The 21,220-nt window shown below is 37.6% G+C and overlaps 3 protein-coding genes and 1 pseudogene across 4 annotated transcripts in view; all 4 read left to right on the top strand.

Moving 5' to 3' along the window:
* LOC109047541 (protein phosphatase 1 regulatory subunit 29-like) overlaps window positions 1-21,220 on the top strand; it is a 905,211-nt gene that overhangs the window by 288,832 nt on the left and 595,159 nt on the right. The window lies entirely within an intron of this gene.
* The window catches only part of LOC109046565 (beta-1,3-N-acetylglucosaminyltransferase manic fringe), a 788,629-nt gene that overhangs the window by 302,012 nt on the left and 465,397 nt on the right, over window positions 1-21,220 (top strand). The window lies entirely within an intron of this gene.
* LOC122134974 lies at window positions 9,596-10,670 on the top strand (annotated as a pseudogene).
* On the top strand, window positions 12,295-19,186 carry LOC122135001 (vascular cell adhesion protein 1-like). The gene is made up of 10 exons (XM_042712422.1): window positions 12,295-12,742; window positions 13,618-13,890; window positions 14,295-14,591; window positions 14,720-14,980; window positions 15,193-15,468; window positions 15,676-15,948; window positions 16,593-16,901; window positions 16,984-17,259; window positions 17,504-17,764; window positions 18,492-19,186. The coding sequence occupies exons 1-10, from the start codon at window positions 12,700-12,702 to the stop codon at window positions 18,599-18,601; spliced, it is 2,379 nt and encodes a 792-aa protein (XP_042568356.1). The 5' UTR covers window positions 12,295-12,699; the 3' UTR covers window positions 18,602-19,186.

Below are 21,220 nucleotides of genomic sequence, written 5' to 3'. Positions count from 1 at the left end.
AGGTTTTGCTGCAATGATGATGAATATTCACTTTCCATCTTGCCCTCTGACAACAGTACTGCGTTCTGTTAAAATGTTCGTCCTCAAAGGGTGTACAGCTGACTGGTCATTACAGTCAAGATGTCATCAGTTTCTTGCTGCTGCTAAAAAGTGCAAATTTAGGTCGTAAAAATTTAGCGTAAAGCTTCTGATTCTCAACATTGTCATGTTGTTGGGCTTTTAACGGAAACTAAAAAATAAATTAAAAACCAACAACTTTTTTAGAATGTTCTGCCACTCAGAATTCTATGGAATGATTTAAACGTGGTTATAATGTGTAAAATGGAGCAGCTTGAACTATTCAGGTAGCTGAAAGCATGATCAAATTAGTTTAATAAATTAAATGATATTTAATAAACGAACATCTGCAGATAGTGCAGAACTTGTGAACGGACTGACATTCCAATTCGTTGGAATCCCTGTGGGGCTTCCTGTGAATTCCTGACGTTGCATAGATATTCCATTCGGATGTTTGAACACCGCGTTAAGTAGCTCTATGCGCAATGTTTAAAATTTTGAATGAATGCAGTTCTGTGTGGTTAGAACTGTTGATCAAACCTTGTGTAAGTGGACGACCCACAAAAAAGTGCTTTCTGTTGCTTTGTTAGGTGTTTTATGTGTAGGTGATGATATTAATAACAAACACCCTTATGTTAGGGCTCATAATGAATTTACAAAATAATCTGAAAAGGTTACTTTAGCTAGAGGTGCATACTCAGATTTGGTTATTTTGTACTGATTTTTACATAACAAAATCGTCAGATTTTAAGGATGTTTGCAACCAAAACTGAAATGTACACATTCATCAAGATATTCCTATCCAGACGTTTAAAACAACGTTAAGTAGCGGTCTGCACAAACATTTTACGATTTTGAATGAATGTGATTCTGTGTTGTTAGAATGTGCATAAAAATCGTTTGTAAACAGACAAGGCAAACAATTTTTATTTCAAAAGATTTTCTGTTGCTTTGTTTGGGTGACTTTAGTGTATAGGAGTCGAGATGAATAACAAAACCTCTTTTTATGGTAGCCCGAGGTATTATGTAAGAATGTATGTTAGTGAAACAATCTGAAAAGGTTGCGTTTAGCGAAAAGTTTGTCTACGTTAGATTCGGTTATTTTGACCCGATTTTTCACTGTAAAGTCGTCAATTTCAGAATGTTAACAGCTAAGCCATTTGTCTGGTGCTTTGTGTGTAGTCGATGAAGTGAATAACAACTGTTTTTATGCTTAACGCTCAGAATGTATGAATTAATCTGAAAAAAAGTTTAATTTGTGAAGGTGCTTTCTTTTTCAGAAAAATGGTGCTTATGTATAGATTCTTACGTGAAGGAATCAGTTATCAACATCTTTACAATTAAGCACCAAATTCAAGCATTCAACATGTAAAATATCAGAAATATCAGATTCAAATAGTGTTAAGTAGCTGTATGCGCAGTTCAATATTTTGAATGCGAATTCGCTGTTACTAGAACATTGATCAAATGTTTGTAACTGGACGGCAAAATAAAACAATGCTTTCTGTTGTTTTGTTTGTCTTTTGCTTTGGGTATGCAATGATGTTAATAACAAAGCCTTTTGTGTAATGAATGTACGAACTAACGTGAAAAGGCTGATTTAGCGATGGTTGTACTTACTCAAATTCGGTAATTTTTGTACATTTCCTATTATAAAATCATCAGTTTTTGGGATGTTTACAATCAAGTGAACACATTTCACACATTCGTTCAAGAATCTTCATCGTACTGCATGGTTCAAACAAGGTGCAACAGTAGTGCTAATCTTAATCGTTGAATCAAAATGTGTTTACTAAACGGATGACTATAAAATAGAACAAAAATGCTTGCTGTTGCTTCCCATTTGTCTGCTGTACAAATATATTTTTTTCGTTCCCCCTGCGTGGCGCAATTTATTAATAATTCGGCATTCAGCTATGCATGTTCTACCCTGTCTTCTAACCTAAGTGGCAAGATTGGTTTTCTTGCTTTTCTGCACAACGCATCTCTCACCTCTCATCTCACCCTCACTTCTACATCAGAGAGGGCCTGTTGATAGTAACTGTTCTCAGTTTGGATTTTTAGACTATTATTAACTCACCCTCTGCCATTGTAATTTTCACTGTAATTACGTTCTGCCATCGTAATCATTTCATCTTCTGTTTTTTCCCCCCTCTTTTGCAGTTCCCTTCAGTCTGAGTATTGTTCAGTACTAAAGCCGCACACCTTCCGCTAAGCCCGGTCCCGGCACTGCTGGCCTTGGTCCCGACCCGTGACACCTTCACTGTGACCACTGATTTGCTGACTTCTTGTCGTAAAAAGGGGAATGAAGGAAATGTTTTGAGACTGAAACTGTGAGCCTCATGGTCTGATCGTACTGCGTACGACATGGCTGATCTGGAATCTGCTGCATGCTGTTTAAACAACGAGCACAGAAACTTGCCTTGGTTGTCCTTTCAAAACAACTTTTGCTTTTTTTTCTTTTTCCTCTTTTTTTTAAGAGATACTGTGCATGTATGAATATACATAGTTAAATATTTTTAGATAATGAACTTGTTTACTATTTTGTCCTATTTTATCTACAGTTCTTAAGCTCGACGACAAGGTTTGTTAATACTTTGGTATGTTTGGATTAGGAAATTTGTTTTGACGTAAATATCTGACGCGTTTTTTCTCCTGAGTGTATTTACTGAGTACCATATGCAAAGGACCGCAGGGCTATTATATTGAAAGTGTTGCAAAATGGTTCGACAGCTACGTGTCATCTTCAAAGGGATTTTTGGCCCACGAAAGCCATAAAGAGTATATGTTTTCTTTATTTGGGGATCTAAGGGGGGTTTGTCTCCACACAACGGCGGACGGCTAATGAAGGACCACAACCAATTTGTAAGAAAAAGTATTTTCTCTGGAAACATGAAGGGCTTTGTTTGTTCGGTGTATGAACAGTGTGTGGACATCATCTGAGCAGTTATTATTAAACTAAGACAGATCTGAGGTTGCATGTGTTTCAAGAGCATTAAGGGCTGCTGAGAAAACACAACCATCAAACACTTCACTTTTCAGGAGTGTCCTTTTCACCAGCACATCTAAAATATAACATCTCAGAATGTCCGAATGAGAATAAATAAAAAATAGCTCACAAACTGCTTAAAATATACATTAAAACATAACGAATATAAATGTAATTACTCGCCAAAACTATAGGTGAATATTAGAAAGATGCTGCAAGTATAGAAGCTGGATATGCATAAGCAAGAACCTTTTATGTTAGTGCACATAATGGAATGTCACAAACTAATCCTGAATGGGTTGTTCCAGCGATTGTGTCCTCAACATTCAGTTATTTTGGATGTTACAATGCAAGTTGCAAATAATTATCATACAGTGTTCTACAAAGGTGACAAGCATAGGGTTTAAACTATAAAAACTTCTGATTATGTTACTTCAGTGCAAAAAAAATTACAATACATTCAGCCTCAATTCATTCCGTACTGGACCTTAATTCTTCCCTGAATTATTAAAATAAGATTTTGCGCGATTCCACAAAGCTTTTTACATGATAAAGATTGTTAAAGCTATGATGAAGAAAGCACTGTAAAAGTACCCCAATCTGTGGTAAATAAGATATCTTTGCGCAATTACTATTAGATTAGACAAAATAATAATTTGGCCACAAAATTAATTACAATTTCTCAAATTTCATTCAAAATCAAAAATTGCTTGTCAAAACGTGTTGCTCCCAGGATTGAGTGTCAGCTGTCGAGCTGTGCAAAGAAAATGTTTACGATCATGATGTCAAATATGGGCGCAAAATGTCATAAAAAAAAATAATGTATTTAAATGAAATCGTAGGGTACAAGTACAGAGGAAGCATTCTGCAAATTGGCAATTTCATTTTGTTCATCACGCAACGCAATCATACGTATTGGGTAAAACTTGGCTATCGTATTTCTCCCTGGAAAATAGACAGAAAGTACCTTATATGGCGCACGTTTGGACCTCAGCAGCCTTATTTTTATTGAATGGAAAAGAGCAGCGTGACCATACCTCCCGAATATCATATTTTGTGTTCCACAGAGAAACAGTCAGTCATACAGGTTGATATCAGTTAGTAAATGATTGAACAATTTCATTTTGGGGTTAAACTAACCTATGTGTTAAAACTAACCTAAACCGATTTCCCTTAAAACAAATACCCAGTTGCAGTTTATGCAACTTATATCTCGATTGATTGACTTTTCGGCAATCTGCTGTATTAGTCCTGTAGCACTCTGGACACTCCGGATGGTGTTGTGCAATATGGGTATAAATATATATTTTGGTGAGAAATCTTATTTGAAGTATTCTACCCTCTTTGACATATACATGATGTAAATCTAATCTATTGCTTAAAAAAAAATATTAAATATTCTATTTTTTGGAGCAGTCCTCTTCTCCCTCCCCGTGTCAAAGGAGAAATATAACAATGTGAGAGTGGGGTTTGCTTTCACCGAAATACTGACTGGACATTTAAATTCAAAAGAGTGGGTTGTAAATATTCTGTTACAATGTTAAACCGGATTTCAAAGACCAAGAAACAAATAATAAAGACAAATTTTGCGTTTAGTTTTGTTCATTTTTATATCATAATTTCGCTCAAAGTGCAGAGGTGCCAATTAGTCTACAATAGGCCAAGTAAATGCTGGGCATGTTGTTTTTAAAAAGAACCTTTTTCTTAACGGTCTCCACAAAAGTCAAAGTAAGTGCCAACTTCTACTATCTCCCTGACAAACCAAAAAAGTGTGGAACTGCGAAAATGGGCCACAACTTTGTGAACTGAAGGTCTTCCTTTGAGTCTATCTGCAGAAGGCGTCTGGACGTGGGCCGTTTGGGAAGACAGCTGTGGAAATGGCTGCTAGTAGAGTGACTGTTCACACGCCACGAATTCGGAAAGTATTTCAAAATGTCACTTTAACTATCTATCACACATAGATGCTTGTATTTGTGTCGTGACTTTTCGCTTCTACCCGCATTTTTTATGAAAAACGGTTTTGTAAGGCCAAGAATGTTCTCCTAGAGAAGTCACTCACTCTTTTAAGGCGTGATTGGCATTTAGTGCAGTTTCGGTACTTGAACATTATAGAGGTCGTTAGGTGTAATATATTTAATTTGGAAAACCGTGTCCTAGTGTTTCCGATGCCTGTTTCATTCATGCTTTTGATATGGGTCTATAATATGCGGTTTTGGGAGATGCAAATTAACACTTGATCATCAATCCTCAAAGCAAAATAGCCAAGTTTCAATGGCTGCTGCACTTGCCGTATAATCCATGGTGGCTAAAAGTTATCTTGAAATGGTTCCGGAAAGGCAGTATTGGACAAAAATGGGATGGTTGTTCTTTATATACTAATCTATACTGGATTGGGGCACTTGCGAAACGGATTTAGAAAAATACAAGCGCTGCATCTTTTCAAGAACGAAAAAGCCTTGGAAGTGCTCTCTTCTGCGTAATGCAAACAATGGGCATTATTATTATGATTATTTATTATTAGTATGCCAGAATTACTCCTAATTTTCACGAAAAATAACCTTTTTAAGATGTTTTCGTGTCTCAAAACACAAACACGGCGATCAGTGTCGTTTGATATCTGAAGGCATGAATGCCAGTGAGTCGGTTCAATCAATGGAAAAAAATTCAATGTAGTCCGATTCACGAAGGACACGGATGACTCGTGGGAGTCTGACTCTTTGAGTCAATTACAAACTTCCAGTGTACCAGTGTTGGTCTCCATTGTCAATAAGGATGAATGACATGTTTGAGCCGGAGTATATTTAGTCAACTAAAAGCATCCTGACTTGTGTTGTTCAATATTCTTGTTGTCAGACCGAACCCGAATAGCATTACTCTTATGAAGCAGAGGGGTCGTATGTGAATTAGCACTGAACCATGCAGTTGTGAATTAGGTTGCAGTGCCGATTCCCGGATTGACGGAGTGATACCTTATGACTGGATTTATGGTTACAAAAAATATTTCTGAAACAACCATTGACTCTGTATGAACCAATTTCGCCTTGTCGTGAATCAGGCAAACATGCAACTAGTCTCAGTGTCATACTGTTCTCGAAGGATCAATCCAACTTGTATGAGCCTTTTTTTTTTAATCATCAACATCATACAACGTGATCAGTGTCCGTGCTGGATTCTCGATATGCACAAAATGATTTCTACTGAATCAGTGAGGAATTGCCTCCAGCTTGGTTGTGTGTTTTTCTAGTAATCAAAAACACGACTTTGGCTATGGACCAGTGGTAGTCCGATTCTTGAACAGATACGTTAATCTATGAGCTAGTTATTTTTAGTTGACATTCAGAAATCACAGCACGGAGCAGTGTAGTCGCAATCTCACATATCTATTATGATTGTCACATACTAGGCTTATTTTACTGTGAATCAAAAAACACAAGCGTGGTGGGTAAGTCGGAGTCCTGTTCTTTTTATGAATCAGAAAAACGAGTCGTGGTAGTCCAGCCCCAGTGACGACGCAGTTTATTTTAGGGAGAATTGAAATAATACAGCGTCTTTGTGGTATAGTTACAGGTTAATAGTTTTGTCATATGCGACTTGACTATTTCTTCTCACCTCGGCTGTCCAGCCCCAGTCCCTTCACTTCACTGTATGTTTTTCACTTTATGAAACAGAGCAGCGTGAAAATTCTGCAAAACATCTTCCTTGAATTCCACACAAGCAAGAAAGTCCTACAGGTTTAAAATCACAGGAGTTCATTAGGCAAATTAGTATGAGTTATAAGCTCAAAATCAGTAGATCCACCTTGATACGATTCAGAATCCGACATCCCTTCCCATTGTTCCTAAAGGGTTCTCAAGGGGAGAGATTAATATGATGCCCTCATTGATTATCACAGGCTCAATCCAGTATGAATATATCACTTGCCGTCATGGTTGTGGTTTGCTCCCTGAGAATATCAGGCACAACACGTGTGATGCAGCCGGTTGGGCTCCTGTTTTTGATCTCATAAGACCGTCTCGTATTCACACACAACACACACACACACCACACGTGCACAGCACACAACACATATCAACCGCGGTTCTCCACCGCAGTCATCGACAAAGGGAAGCTGACGCTTTACATTAGTCCACACGTTCCTTCACAAAGTGGGAGATGGGATAAGCTGTAAGATGACATTTATCCGCACCATCTCCATTCATGCAGAACACAAGGCAATGTCGTCACCGCTGTCTGGACGGGCGACTATGGGGACGCGGCTCGAGCATCTCCAACTTCGCCGACGTCTACTCACTTCATGTGCGCTTGTGGGGAATGGCCGTTCAAGACGCAAAAATCACTGGTGTATCTAAATTTGGTGGTGACGTTCAAGAAGCTCCGGCACAGCGCAAGTTAAGCGTTTATTGTGAACGGCTTGCGTGGCGGTATCTGAGGCTGGTGCTTTGGATGCCCCACGAAGACGTGGTCACCTCAATGGGGACTTTTTTGCATGGATGATTGGCTACAAGGCGTTCAACGGAAGCGCTGCTGTTCTGGGAATCACCGTTGTCGATGCTGCTCCCACTCGCTTATTGATGGTCAACAGGTTGTTTTGATCAACAAAAACCATCTGCTGTGTATACAAAGACTTTATCAGAGAGACGACACCGAGATGGATGATCGCTAGGTATCGTGGCTGATCTCCATGGTGCTCATTGCTCACGTGGATCACGTCATTTCGGCGTACACGACGAGAGAGGTGCCGGGACACCGAAGATCGTCGTGCCCCAAGGGGGGGGAACACGGTATTGTCGTTTTGTCCAGTCGGTTGGTGCTGCTGGTACACTAGCGTTTACATATATCGGACAGACTTGTTGTTCTTTGTGGTGTACTGCTACTTTGAAACTCTTCCCGTGAGTGCCAAACAATGTGTGAAAAGAGTACAGTATTTTGGAATTTCCAAAATCGTGAACAAACCTGTCCTTATTCGTTCCCCAGAAAGGACAAGCGACTTGGTTTTGTACGTTCTCGCCGTCTGCTTATTTGTTAGTCTTACAACACAAAGGAGCCGAATTTTATTGGGGTTCTCGTCCAGGGGACTCTTTGCCCGTGTCCGTGTGGGTGCTTGGGACGTCAACGTGGATTGTTGTTCTGCACTATATTCGTGTCCAATCCCTTTCGGTACACTTGGAGACGAACGTAGGAGTTCGGAAGTTCCTTCAGGTCTGTGATGAGAGGCAGACTTCTTGCGGGGATCCACGCGTTGGAGTCGAGGTGCCATACCATTCAACACTCATTTCTCACAGACTTCCCGAGACCCAAAAACAGCCACAGGGGCATTTCTGGGTGAGTTGTACGAAACCTGATATGAATTACTCTTATGAAGAGATGTGTCTTAGTGAAGTTATCACTGAAAACATGCAGTGTGATTAGTGTGCAGTCGATTCAAGGATTGACGAGTGATACTTATGACTGTACTTTTAATGGATACAAAAACATATTCTGAACAACCATTGACTCTTATGAACCAATCATTTTAGTGAATCAGAAACATGCAACTGTATCAGTGTGTCATCTGATTCTCGAAGGAAATTCCAACTTTTATGAGCCTTTTTTTTATTAAATCAACATCATACAACGTGATCAGTGTCATCTGGTTCTCGAATGCACAAATGATTCCTATGAATCAGTACTATTGCCTACAGCTTGGTGTTTTAGTTAATCAAAAAAACACGCTGCATGACCAGTGGTAGTCCGATTCTTGAACAAACTTTACTCTATGAGCTAGTTATTTTTAGTGAAATCAGAAACACAGCACGATCAGTGTAGTCCAATTCTCAAAAAATGAGTCACATAATAGGCTATTTTTAGTGAATCAAAAACACAGCTTGGTGGTAATCTGAGCCTGTTCTTTTTACTGAATCAGAAACCGAGTCAGTGGTAGTCCAATTCCCCAGTGAACGAGCCAGTTATTTTTAGAGAATTGAAATAATACAGCGTCTTTTTGGTAGTACAGGTTATTAGTTTTGTCATCTCCGACTTGATATTTTTTCTCACTCGGCTGTACAGCCCCAGTCCCCATTCACTTTCACTGTATGAACCAGAGCAGCGTGAACATTCTGCAAAACATCTCCTTTGAATTCCACACAAGAAAGAAAGTCCTACAGGTTTAAAATCACATTCAGTTCCTTTAGGCAAACTAGTATTATTAAAGCTTCAAATCAGTAGATCCACATTGACTCGATTCAGAATCCGACTCCCTTCCCCTGTGTTCCTAAGGTTCTCAATGGGGAGCCCATTATATGGTGCCCTATTGATTATCACAGGCTCAATCCATTATGAATAATTATTGCCTTCATGGTGATGGCGCTCCTGAGAATAATGAACAACACGTGTGAATGCAGCGTGGGCTCCTGTTGATCTCAAGCCTCTCGTATTCACACACACACACACACACACACACGTGCAAGCACACACACATATAAACCTCGGTTCCCACCGCAGCATCGCCAAAGGGAGCTGCGCTCTCTCATGCACACGTTCCTCACACAATGTGAGATGGGATAAGATGAGATGACATTATCCGCACATCTCCCATCATGCCAAAACGACACGGATGTGCCGCTGTCTGCGTGCGCTCTGGGACGCGGCTCGCGCATCTCCCTCGCCACCGTCTACTCCTTCATGTGCTTTGTGGGAAGCGTCCTCAACCTCCTGGTTATCTATTTGGTGGTGACGTTCAAGAAGCTCCGCACAGCCAGTAATGCGTTTATTGTGAACGGCTGCGTGGCGGATCTGCTGGTTTGTGCTTTCTGGATGCCCCACGAAGCAGTGGTCACCTCCACTGGGACTTTTTGGTGATTGGCTACCAGGCGTTCAAAAGAAGCGCTGCTGTTTCTGGGAATCACCGTGTCGCTGCTCTCCCACTCGCTATTGCTGTCAACAGGTATGTTTTTGATCACCAAAACCCCTGCTGTGTATCAAAGCCTTTATCAGAAGAGAACACCGAATGGATGATCGCAGGATCGTGGCTGATCTCCTTGGGTTCCTTGCTACCGTGGATCAACGTCCTGTTCGGTACCGCCCGAGAGGTGCCGGGACACCGAAGATGCGTCGTTCCCCAAGGGAACATCGGTGTCTGTTTTGTCCAGTCGGTTTGCTGCTGGTACACTAGCGTTTACTATCATCGGACAGACTTGGGTTGTGGTGTACTGCTACTTGTTAAAATCTTCCGCCGAGTGCAAACAAGTGTGAAAAGAGTCAGTATTTTGAATTTCCAAATCGTGAACAAACTTCCTTATTCGTTCCCAGAAAGGACAAGCGACTCGGTTTTACGTTCTCGCAGTCTGCTTTATTTTTATTCTTACAACCGAGCGATTTTTTGGGGTTCTCGTCGCGGGACTCTTTGCCCCGGTGTCCGTGGTGCTTTGGACGTCAACGTGGATGTGTTCTGCACTTTATTCGTGTCCAATCCCTTTCTGTACACTTGGAAGAATGAGGAGTTTCGGAAGTCCTTCAGGTCTGTGATGAGAGGAGACTTCTTGCGGGGATCCACGGTTGGAGTCGAGCACCATCACCATCAATACCCATTTCTCACATCTTCCGAGACCAAAACAGCCGCAGGGCATTTCTGGGTGAGATGAACTGAGCTAGACCTACGAAACCTTACGACTAGTAAGACCGTGGCCAAATTTTTCGCTCGCTCATGATGCCTCTACTATCTGCTGGTGATTTTTCAACCACAATGAGCTGCATGTGTTTTTACAGTGTTTTGTTAAAGTTTTTGAAATCTTTTTTTGTGAAAGTTGAAGTGTGAAGTGTTTTTTTGCACAACTGTGAAGGCTACACTGCCACTTTTTAAATGAGAAATGTTTATGAATGTTCAAATAAATCAGAAAAATCTCAACTTGTGTTGTTTCTCATCTTTGTTTTTTTATATAGGTTTTATATCAAATTAATTTAAGTGTTCTTTTAAAGTGTTTCAAATGTTATATTAATAATCAATTAATTATATTTGAATTAATATTCATAGTGTTATTAATATTATTATAAAATGCTTATTTTTTTTGTTTAGCAGCGTGTTTTAAACTTGTCTAAAAAGTCATTATATATATATATATATATTATTTTGAAACAGCATTCATAAAGTGTATTCTTAAAAATTATATAAAATGCTTATTTAATAGTGCATTTTAATTTAAGAGCATGTTTACTGTCAATAATATTCTTATTTTATTTTTGAATTAATATGCATAAAGTATATAAATATTGTTATTATATAAAATGCTTAATATTTTATTTAATAGTGCATTTGTTAACAGCTTGTTTGAAAAGTCAACTTATATTAATGTTTAATTTTGTATACACAGTGTATTAATAATATTATATAAAAGGTTTATTTTAAGTATTTTATTTAACATGTTTAAAATGTCAATTACTATCATATTTCGATTATGTAAAATGCTTAATATTTAATGGTGCGTTTTATTTTAAGAGCCTGTTTAAAATGTAAATTAATCAATATTGAGGACCTTAATATTAACATTATACAAAATGCTTAATATGTTATTAAATATTGCTTTTTATTTAACAGCAAGCTAAAAATGTAGTTAATAGATTTTATTTGGAATTAATGTTTATAGTGTATTAGTAATTTGTATCAAATACCAACTATTTAATAGTACTTTTAATGTTTAAATGTCAATTAATACATTTCATATATTTATACACCATTAAGATAATATATAATTTAATACATTTGTTTATTTAGTAAAAGTATTAATAATATTAATGACATTTTAAAATGTCTATTGTGTAGAAGTTTTTTTATTTTATAAACAGCAGATTTTCAGCACCATGTAATATGTTTTGTTGTCTTCTTTTCATCAAGCAATCACAATATTATACTGTACATTTTAATCAGTGTAAGAACATCTGTGATGCAGTGAAATTCAGTGAAGAGAACAGGATTTTTAAACCCTGTTGGAAACACTGAAAGTGATAAAAAAAAAAAAGTGATATCCGGTCATATCCACTTTTAAACTCTCGCTTACATAATGCTTAGGTTCAAATGTTAAAAACATGAGGTAGCATCTGTGCAAGCAATATGAAAGATTAAACTGATTTCTTTAAAAATGCAAAAAGTGATAATAAAACTTAATTTGGTATAAAAAAAATAATTCTATCATTTTAATTACATTTGCAAATCTTTTAATTGTCCATTTTAACTGGATAAATCTTTAAATATAAATTATAAGAAGTAATTAAAATAAATCAAATAAATTCCCACAGTCTCTACCTTCATGATTTGAGCTGCTTCTTTTAGATGAAGCATTTCTGAGAAATAAAATGATCTAATAAAATGATCTGCCAAAATTTGTTTCATGAAGTCAATCACTGGCAGTTCACAATGGAAATATTATCTTTAAAAAGTACACAAAGCAGTTTCCTGTAATTGAGAAGAACTCCTTTGGGACAGCAGAGGGAGCCTTTGGAGGGAAGGAGAACACAAAACATTTAATGGGGAATTCTTCTTTGGGTTATCTGGAGTGCTGAGGAGGTGGGTTGTGATCCCTCCCCCTTCTACTATAAATCAGGCCCAGGGCTGAATGAAAGAAAGCACATTAACTTTTTTTACTCTCTTGGAGCTCTTTGAAAGTTCTTCATAAGTGGACAGCATGAATTCAGCTTTACTGTTGACTTTGCTTCTACCAGTTGCAGGCAAGTTTATAAATTTATTTTAGGTTCTCTTGTAAATGTCAGGATTTAAACTATGCATGCTAAGTAACCTGAATATTTTAACATATTTTAGAGTCTTACCATCTGCTCTGCTTTCAGGCACTGCAGCTTTAATCAGCATGCTAAGTACATTAAATAAAAAAAAAAAAAATGTTTTTTTCTTACTTGAAATCATTGTTAACTGAAATAAAATGTATTAAAAAAAATATTTTAGCTAGTTACCAAAGCAACATTTTTAATTTAGTTTAATTGAACTTAAATAACTAAAAACAAAAATAAAAACTAAATAGACATTTAAATTAAAAACTACTACAAAATGACAAAAACACACAACAAAATTACTAAAACTTTAAATAGAACAGATGAAAACAGAAAATATTAATAAAAGCTACAGTATCTCGATGCTAAAATAGCACAGACTTTAATATAATATTCTTATGATTTTTTTTTATTTAATTGTTATTTTGTTTTGTATACTTATGTAATTTTTTAATCATAAAATAGTATTAGCATTTTTATTCATCTCCCTCCTTCTTCTGAAAATTGATTTGACAATACAAGACTCCCATAACCGCACTTATTTGATATATTTGTATTTACATAATTGTGCATTTTGATTTTTCCTCTTTAGTAAGTTGCTTCATGAATGTGCATTTTTTGTAAATGATGCACAGAAATTATAATAATGTAATTTTTGTGAGCATTAGAAACTAAATTCTCTATAAAAATAATATAACACTTTTATGATTTAATTACGTTAACTGCATAATTTGCAAAATCATTTTAAACAATCATTTTAAAAATGAGATTTACAGATGAGTTAATGTTGAACTAATGTGCAATGTTCTCTTGAATAGTTGTTTCCCATGTACTGGACCTGCCATCCAATGTTCTGTTCAAAGTGGGCGACAGAAGAAATTTGACTTGCAGCATGTCATCTTGCCCAGAGAAGGTGAAGTTTGTTTGGCGCTCATTGGAAGACAAACCGTTATTCGCTGCTATTAAATCACAAGACAAAGAATCTGTGCTGATCTTTGACAATGTGATGAAAGATCTCGAAAACAGCATAGTGTGCAAAGCAACCTGTCAAAAGGAGACAAAACAGGCGACAACAAAGATTAAAGTTTATTGTGAGTTCCTTTTTCAATTTTATTTAAACTTCAGCAGGCTTCATAATGCATTGTTGGTGAAGACCGGGGTAAGTTGTCACAATTTTTACTTCAGTAAATATTTCTCAAGGTATGTTTAACACTGGTTTACTTATGGGTTTAAAGCAATTATGACTCAAATTAATTCACGTGAAAGCAAAAATTTAAAAGGTAACCATTGTTTTTGGCCAATTTCTGTAATTAAACTTTATGTCCAAAACCTTATATCTATTGAAATATGTGACATCTGACCCCGGTCTCTCTTATTTATTTATTTTTTAATGCTACATATGAATCACATAAAAAAAAAAAGGAAATATCTCAACTTAATTTATAGGTTGTAAGGTTGTTGTCGACTCATATTTAAATCTTGGAATCCGTTTCAGCTTTTCCAAGTAACCCAGTTATATCCGGATATGATCGCTTGAAACTGGGCGAGGAAAATATCTTGGGCTGTGAAGTGTCTTCTGTATACCCTTCGGAGTTCCTTAAAGTGCAGTGGCTCTATGAAGACAAAGTTCTTCAGACTCATGAGGAAGAACCTGAGAGAGGAGTTCATTACAAATTCACACCTTCAAGTGAGGATGATGGGAAGGCAATAACATGCAGAGCATCACTCAATGTTAATGGTATACCACCTGATGAGAAGATCAAGGAGACGTCTGTAAACATGACAGTTCTCTGTAAGCTACACTTACATATATTCACATAAACTATGTTTAAATTAAACCCAAAATGGATGTGGGAATCATACTTCCCCTCTGAAGAAGATGACCCCCAATGATCATTCACTTTCCCATTGCTTTCACAGCTGCACCGCATAATGTTAAAGTATCTGGAGCGACCGCCGTCCCGCTGGGATCCAGTTTAAATTTGACCTGTGAGGCCGAGGGCAAGCCAAAGCCTGCGTTTACATGGACTGCTCTTAAACCAGATGGCCAGTCTGTGGAAATGGGAAAACATCAAGATCTCTTTGTACATAATGTGTCCTTATCAGATGCTGGTACTTACCAGTGTGACATTAGAAATGAATTTGGAAACCAAAGGGCCAGCGTTTCAGTAGTTGTTGAAGGTTAGTGGTTCATTTAATTCTTTAAATATCTAATTTCTGTCAGAGCTAACAGCCTAGTTAGTAGCACTGCGATCCGAGTCTGATTCCCCCTCTCTCCTACTTTCTGAGAGAATAAAAAAAAATGCAAAACCCTAAGAAAACTTAAAAATGTCTAATTTCGAAACATTGCTTTGTTCCCAAGTAATTCGGGTTTTTGAATTTTTTTTTGGCAGCACCTCCTATGGATACCCTCATTGAAGCGAGTCCACAATCCATTCTGAAGGAAGGAGACTCTGTGAGCATTTTCTGCAAGTCCAGCGGAGTTCCAGTGACACGTGTGGTGCTCAGCAGGAGGGTGGATGGTGAAAAAAAAGAGCTAATGTCTAGTGAAGGTGCTGAAACATCAGTTCCCCTCTTCTCTGTCAAGCTGGCCGACTCTGGCGTGTTTGTGTGTGAGGCTATCAATGAGTATGGCAGGCAGGAGACCACTCTCAATCTAACTGTCGAAGGTAAGACCTTGAACGTCTGGTAATAGTGGATACTGTTGGTACAAAGATTGGTCAGTTGAGCGCAGTTACAGTGTGGGTTGTGTGTGGTAGTAGTGGGTAATTTTGTGTAAGTCTGTTATTTATTTAATATAGTCTTGGTGTTAATTTTTTTATATATTATATTTGTGGAGTTAAGTCAAATTTTCTCAAATTTTTTTTTTCACACAGCTCATTTGCTAGAAGTGGTGCTAACACCAAAGATACTGGTGTTGGAGAGAGGCTCCAGCCTGGTCCTCTCCTGTCAGGCTTCAGGTTGCCCTCAACCCAAGTTCTCCTGGAAGAATCTTTCAAATACACCGAAACTCAGGCTTATTGAGACAGATGGCTTCCAGTCCCAGCTGTCTGTCAATCTAGTAGAGTTGGAAGACGAGGGAACTTACCTTTGTGAGGTCACATGTGGCTCAATCAAGAAGTCCAAACAGACAGAAGTGAAGGTGTTTTGTAAGTATCTCGAAAGATTTACTATCCAGTCTCGTGTTGTTTGTAAAAATTGTTTGTATGGGAAAAAGGTCCTCTAGCATTATATTAGTAGTTACTTAGTTGATGAATGGAGAATGTATAATTAAGTTTTCAACATCTCAAGGTGAAATGTGTAATTTCTACATCACTAGCATCACCAGATGGAATTGCAAGACTGATTCGCAAAAATCATTGGTTAATATTGCCGTGTTTGGCCAGTTGGGATGCTCAAACAGAAAAATTTAATAAGAGACTCTTAATGTCAAGGAAAAATTTCCTTTCCCTTTAACTTCTCAGAATCTGAGTTGCAATTAACCAACTGTTTAAACATGAGTCATCTGTGAACAGTAATTAAGTCTCTTGAAATCTCTATGTGGAAAGCTTTAAAAATAGCTCTCTTTGACATTGATTTGATGGAGGAATTAAGTCTCTCAGCGGACATCAACTCTTAGAATATGCGAGGGAGTACTGGTTTGTTTACATTACGTGTTGTGCTTCATATTGACACTGTCAGAATGATGACCAGCTGTCCTCATTCAAGGTTCTCTTTAACCTCGTTGTATTTATTAGTTGGTGTGTATTTATCCTTGAAAATACTTAGAAATACCATTTTCTACTCTTTTCAGCATTTCCAAGTCCTGTCGTAACAAACTCTGGACCTTCTCTAGTGGGAGAGATAATGAAATTGACCTGCACTGTTCAGGAAGTTTTCCCGGCCAACCTTTTCCAAATCCTGTGGATGGATGGAGAGAGAGAAATGCTTTCGGGAACTGGGTCATTTTCAAGTGGTACTACAAATCTGACTTCAGTGTATTCTTACCACGTAGACACTGGAGACCAAGACAAACGCATCACCTGCAAAGTTTTGCTGGAAATGCATGGTGTGCCAGCTGCTCAAGCAGTAAAGACAGCATCTACTACATTGTCCATTCACTGTAAGTCAGGGTTGGTTGTTTATTTGTTCTTTTCAAATATGATTTTGTCTTGGTTATTGTTAACATTGTGCTCCTTTTACAGATCCCCCGAGAGTGACCAGGATCACTGTGAGCCCACTGACGGAGTTGAAGGAAGGAGAATCCATGAAAATTTCTTGCCTATCTGACGGCTTTCCAAAGGGGCGTACAGTGCTGAAGAGGGTGGTGGATGGCATACAAACAGAGTTAACAGCCAGTGATGGGCTTGAAACATCGTTTGCCATTCCTTCGGTCGAGCTGGATGACTCTGGCATCTATATTTGTGAAACTTCTAACAAGTATGGAAGCCACAATGATAGTGTGGAGATTACCGTGAAAGGTAAGTTACTAAATACATCCAGTCAAAATCAATCAGTGGCCACAGTATCAACATGTTGTAGTGTTTGAAATATCAACAGTTATTTGAAAAATTTGAAAAAATTAAAATTGGAGTGCCTTGCTCTCCATTTTGCCTTGCTCTCCTTTTCATCGGATAAATTTTGGTTCTACTGTACAGTGTTTTTGCTCTTATTAAGTGGATCCTGTCTAAGCAACTGACAATTATTATGCCTCTCTTATCCCAGCACCACCCAGGAATATGACAGTGGAGATCTTTCCATCCACGGATGTTCAGGAGGGGCAGAATATCACCATCTGTTGTCGCTCTGTGAGCTTCCCTCCTCCTGCGGTGGTCCTCAGTAAGCTGGATAGTGAGAAAAATGTCTACTCTCTTGATGGTGTATTCCTACTGATCAACCTCACGCCCAACGACACAGGCTTATATCAGATCAATGTCACCAACTATCTGGGCTACGAGACAGAGATTTTTAATATCAATGTGATGGGTGAGTAAAAACTAGTCATACACCAAATCAAGCTATTGTATTTCTGAATACACTGACTACATAAAACATTCAGTTTGTGAATTAACACCATGTCCAAAACAGACATGACACGACCGGTTAAATTTTGCACAATTTACTTGTTCAAATTGACTAAATCCCAACCGATTAGGGCATATTTGACACTTAATGTACATTTATGTGAAGTCTGATTTTGGACCAGTGAAATTTCAAAATGGCTAGTGGTACCCAGGTGCGACCAAAATTGCATACTGTGACATTTAACAAAGAACATACCTGTCCTTGATATATGATATGCAGCATCAGTTGGGTAGCTTTACAGCCATGGCCTGATGGGATAGTAAAATGTCCATCAGATGCACACTTCGCAATCTCAGTGGAAATAGTAGGTCATCCTGGTACTTTTCGCCTACTGTTTTATAAATACTTTGGGAATTTCAGATATATTACTCTTTTCACATTCTGTTTTTCATTCACGCTAGACGCCTCTAACCCTCACAGTCTTATTTTCATTCCTGTCGAAAATTTAATATGGTGCTACCCTGACTAAGGTCTATAATAGGGAAGTAGGCATATTCACACGCAAGTGTAGAATGAAAAAATGTGTCATTGTTTTTTTCAATTGCGACTGGTTCGGACTAGGACATCATTTTTTATTTACAAAAATTGTACAACATATTTTAAATTTGCCTTTCACGTTTCGTTACAGAGAAAAGAGTCAACCCTCCGTTAGACTGGAATGATTTTTTAATGCCTGCGACTTACCTGGGAGTTGCTACTGCGATGCTCGGTGTTGTGGTGTTACGTGTTGAGCGCTAGAAAGAAGGGATCATATGACCTTACCAAATCCAACCCAAGTACCGTGTAGGCTGTGTTTACATTCCATGGACTGTTATGGAAGCAGCTACGCTCGGGGTGAACTGTCTTGTCGGGGCCAAGGGCCTCCCTAAAGCAAGAACTGCAGGTGACTGGATTCATCACCTTGAACATCAGGTGACAATAACCCAGCTGGATGGGAACCTGCATTCCCCACAGCAAGAGACAATCAATGTGACCGTGATTTCCCGTGCATCCCCAGAGAAAGGAAATCGAACCAGTGCGGTTCCTTTGTGGTCTTTGTGTTGGGAAGTGTAAGCTGTTTTTGAGACCACCTGGTCTGCACTTAAAGAAGTTTTAAGGTGTGAAATTCTAAATTGAAATGCAAACTTTGAAACATATGTTTAAACATATTAGCATTAAGAGAAAATAGAGCATTTTTTTTAGCATTAAGAGAAAAAAACCTAGCCAACATTTTTTAATTGAACTGTTTGGTACATTTTCATGTCTGTAACAGTCTCATGGAGCCTATTGTGTCCTAAAAAGTCTATATGTAATTGTGGGAAATCTTGTCAAATGCTTTCATTTTTAATATTTATTAAACTAGCAGCTTTCTGTCATTTGATCTGGGAAAGTGTTTTTATCGGAAAATCCGTGGAATCCACAGCATCTGTTATAGCTTCACTTCCACTTTAACATTTCACTTTTGCTTTTCGTTTTATTTATTTTTTTTGGAATGTTATCCTATCTGTTCAGCACAATAAAGGTGGGATGATTTGGAGAGCTTATTGTTCACTGCATGTGTAAAAGCCATTTCTGAATTTCCAACAAGACAAGAACAAGCACACCTTCCAAAAATAAACCACTCCACATATATGCCTCCATCAAGACCAATCAGACGCTCTGAAAAACATCTGTTTCTGGTTACCATTTACTTTGACCTGCAAATAAAGACCAAACCATTAAAAATCGAGTTCCTCACTCCTTTTTTAGTGTCTTATATTGATTTTTTTTGTCAGTGATGCTATAAAAGGCTGTTGCCATGGTGACCATCCAGATGCAATGGGAAAGAAGGGTGGGTTTTGTTTTCATGTTCCACGGGGAAAAGGAGGAGAAGCAAAGGTGCAAATGGAACTGTGTTCTCTTTGAAAGACTGAGGGCCACTCACCCATTTCTTTTTTTGACCTCTTCATATTAAATTTAGTACAATCTTTTTTAAAGAACCAGCAGCAAGTAATGTCCTTGCTTAAGAAAATGGCAGTATTTTATCATTATTGTGCTAATATTCGTCTCTATTTTGACATTATACCTCACAAATGTTTCCAAAGAGGCTGGTGTTTGACTAAATATGAGTAATAATAGTGATGAACGACAAACTGAAATCCTGATTTATAAGTGTGTTTTCCAGTCAAACACTTACCATGTCCTTATGTGTATTGTACTTGAAGTGTTTTTTGAACATGGTGATTATGTGAAAATTGTGTGTTATTGTTAGGCCTATAAGTGCTGTCCTTGTAAATCTACTATCAGAATAATTGGATGACGGTCAAGAAAATCTCATTCTTGTTCTCGGAGTCTGTTTGCTGACATCTGATTCTTTGAAGTGACTCAAGTTTGAAGGAACCCTTCAACAGCGATTCATCTTAGTTTAGTTTTTATCAGGGCTCCAGACAAAATGAATGCCATTGACTACAAGAATAAAACATTTAGGAGCCATATGACTTTTTTTAGTTGATAAATTACAGAATTGCGTTGCGTTACAATTGATGGTTTAGACCAATCCGTAAATACATTGATGTCCTTTTAGAAACAATTCCTGGTTCTCCTGGAATTCATCAACGGCTCTAAATGATTCACTGACTACTTGAATATGACTCAAACAGATAAGAGTTCAACATTTTTGTCTCAGTGATTAAAAAGAACCTCTTCATAAGAGTTGCTTGTTCATGAATCATTGCATGAAGAAAACACTGGCAAACACTCATGAGATGATATCTAAAGATATATTATATAATGATATTATATGACTAGACTAGATTTAAAAAAAAAATAATTTCATATGAAAATGAACCATATTTATTGTAGTAAAAATGTTTTTGTTTTTTTTTTTTTTTGGTTGATTGATTACCATTTGTATTTGTTTTTTTTTTTTGGTTGATTGATTACCATTTGTATTCCAAAGTTTTGCTACAAATGCCATGGTTAATTTTTTTTTTTTTTTTCCAGGAAAGACATTTCCTAGTATATTGTTAAAGTACAATTTATTGATTGCACTGTACTTCCTCGCAGTTTTTCAGTTCAGGTCAAAAATTAAGTATGGCGCAACCTGACTAAGCTCTATTATAATAGAAAGTGGGAACTTTTGTTTTTTAAACCAGAAATCAACCACCTTATCAACCACTTAAAAACACCTTAGCAACCGCCTAGCAAACACATGCAGATTTCTTCAAGTTAGTTTTCCTCTAAAGCCCCATTAAAGTGAATCACAATATCATTACTTGCTTGTTTTTGCTGGCCATTGTGGTGGTCCCTATCAGTTACAGAATGTTTTTTTGTACTCTGTTTGCTTAGACAAGGGGAATGAACCACTGTGGTGACATTTAGCACAAAACCCCTTTCAAG

This window comes from Cyprinus carpio, chromosome A22, assembly GCF_018340385.1.
Source record: "Cyprinus carpio isolate SPL01 chromosome A22, ASM1834038v1, whole genome shotgun sequence".
Lineage (NCBI taxonomy): Eukaryota > Metazoa > Chordata > Actinopteri > Cypriniformes > Cyprinidae > Cyprinus > Cyprinus carpio.
This window is presented reverse-complemented; position numbering and strand designations above follow the sequence as displayed.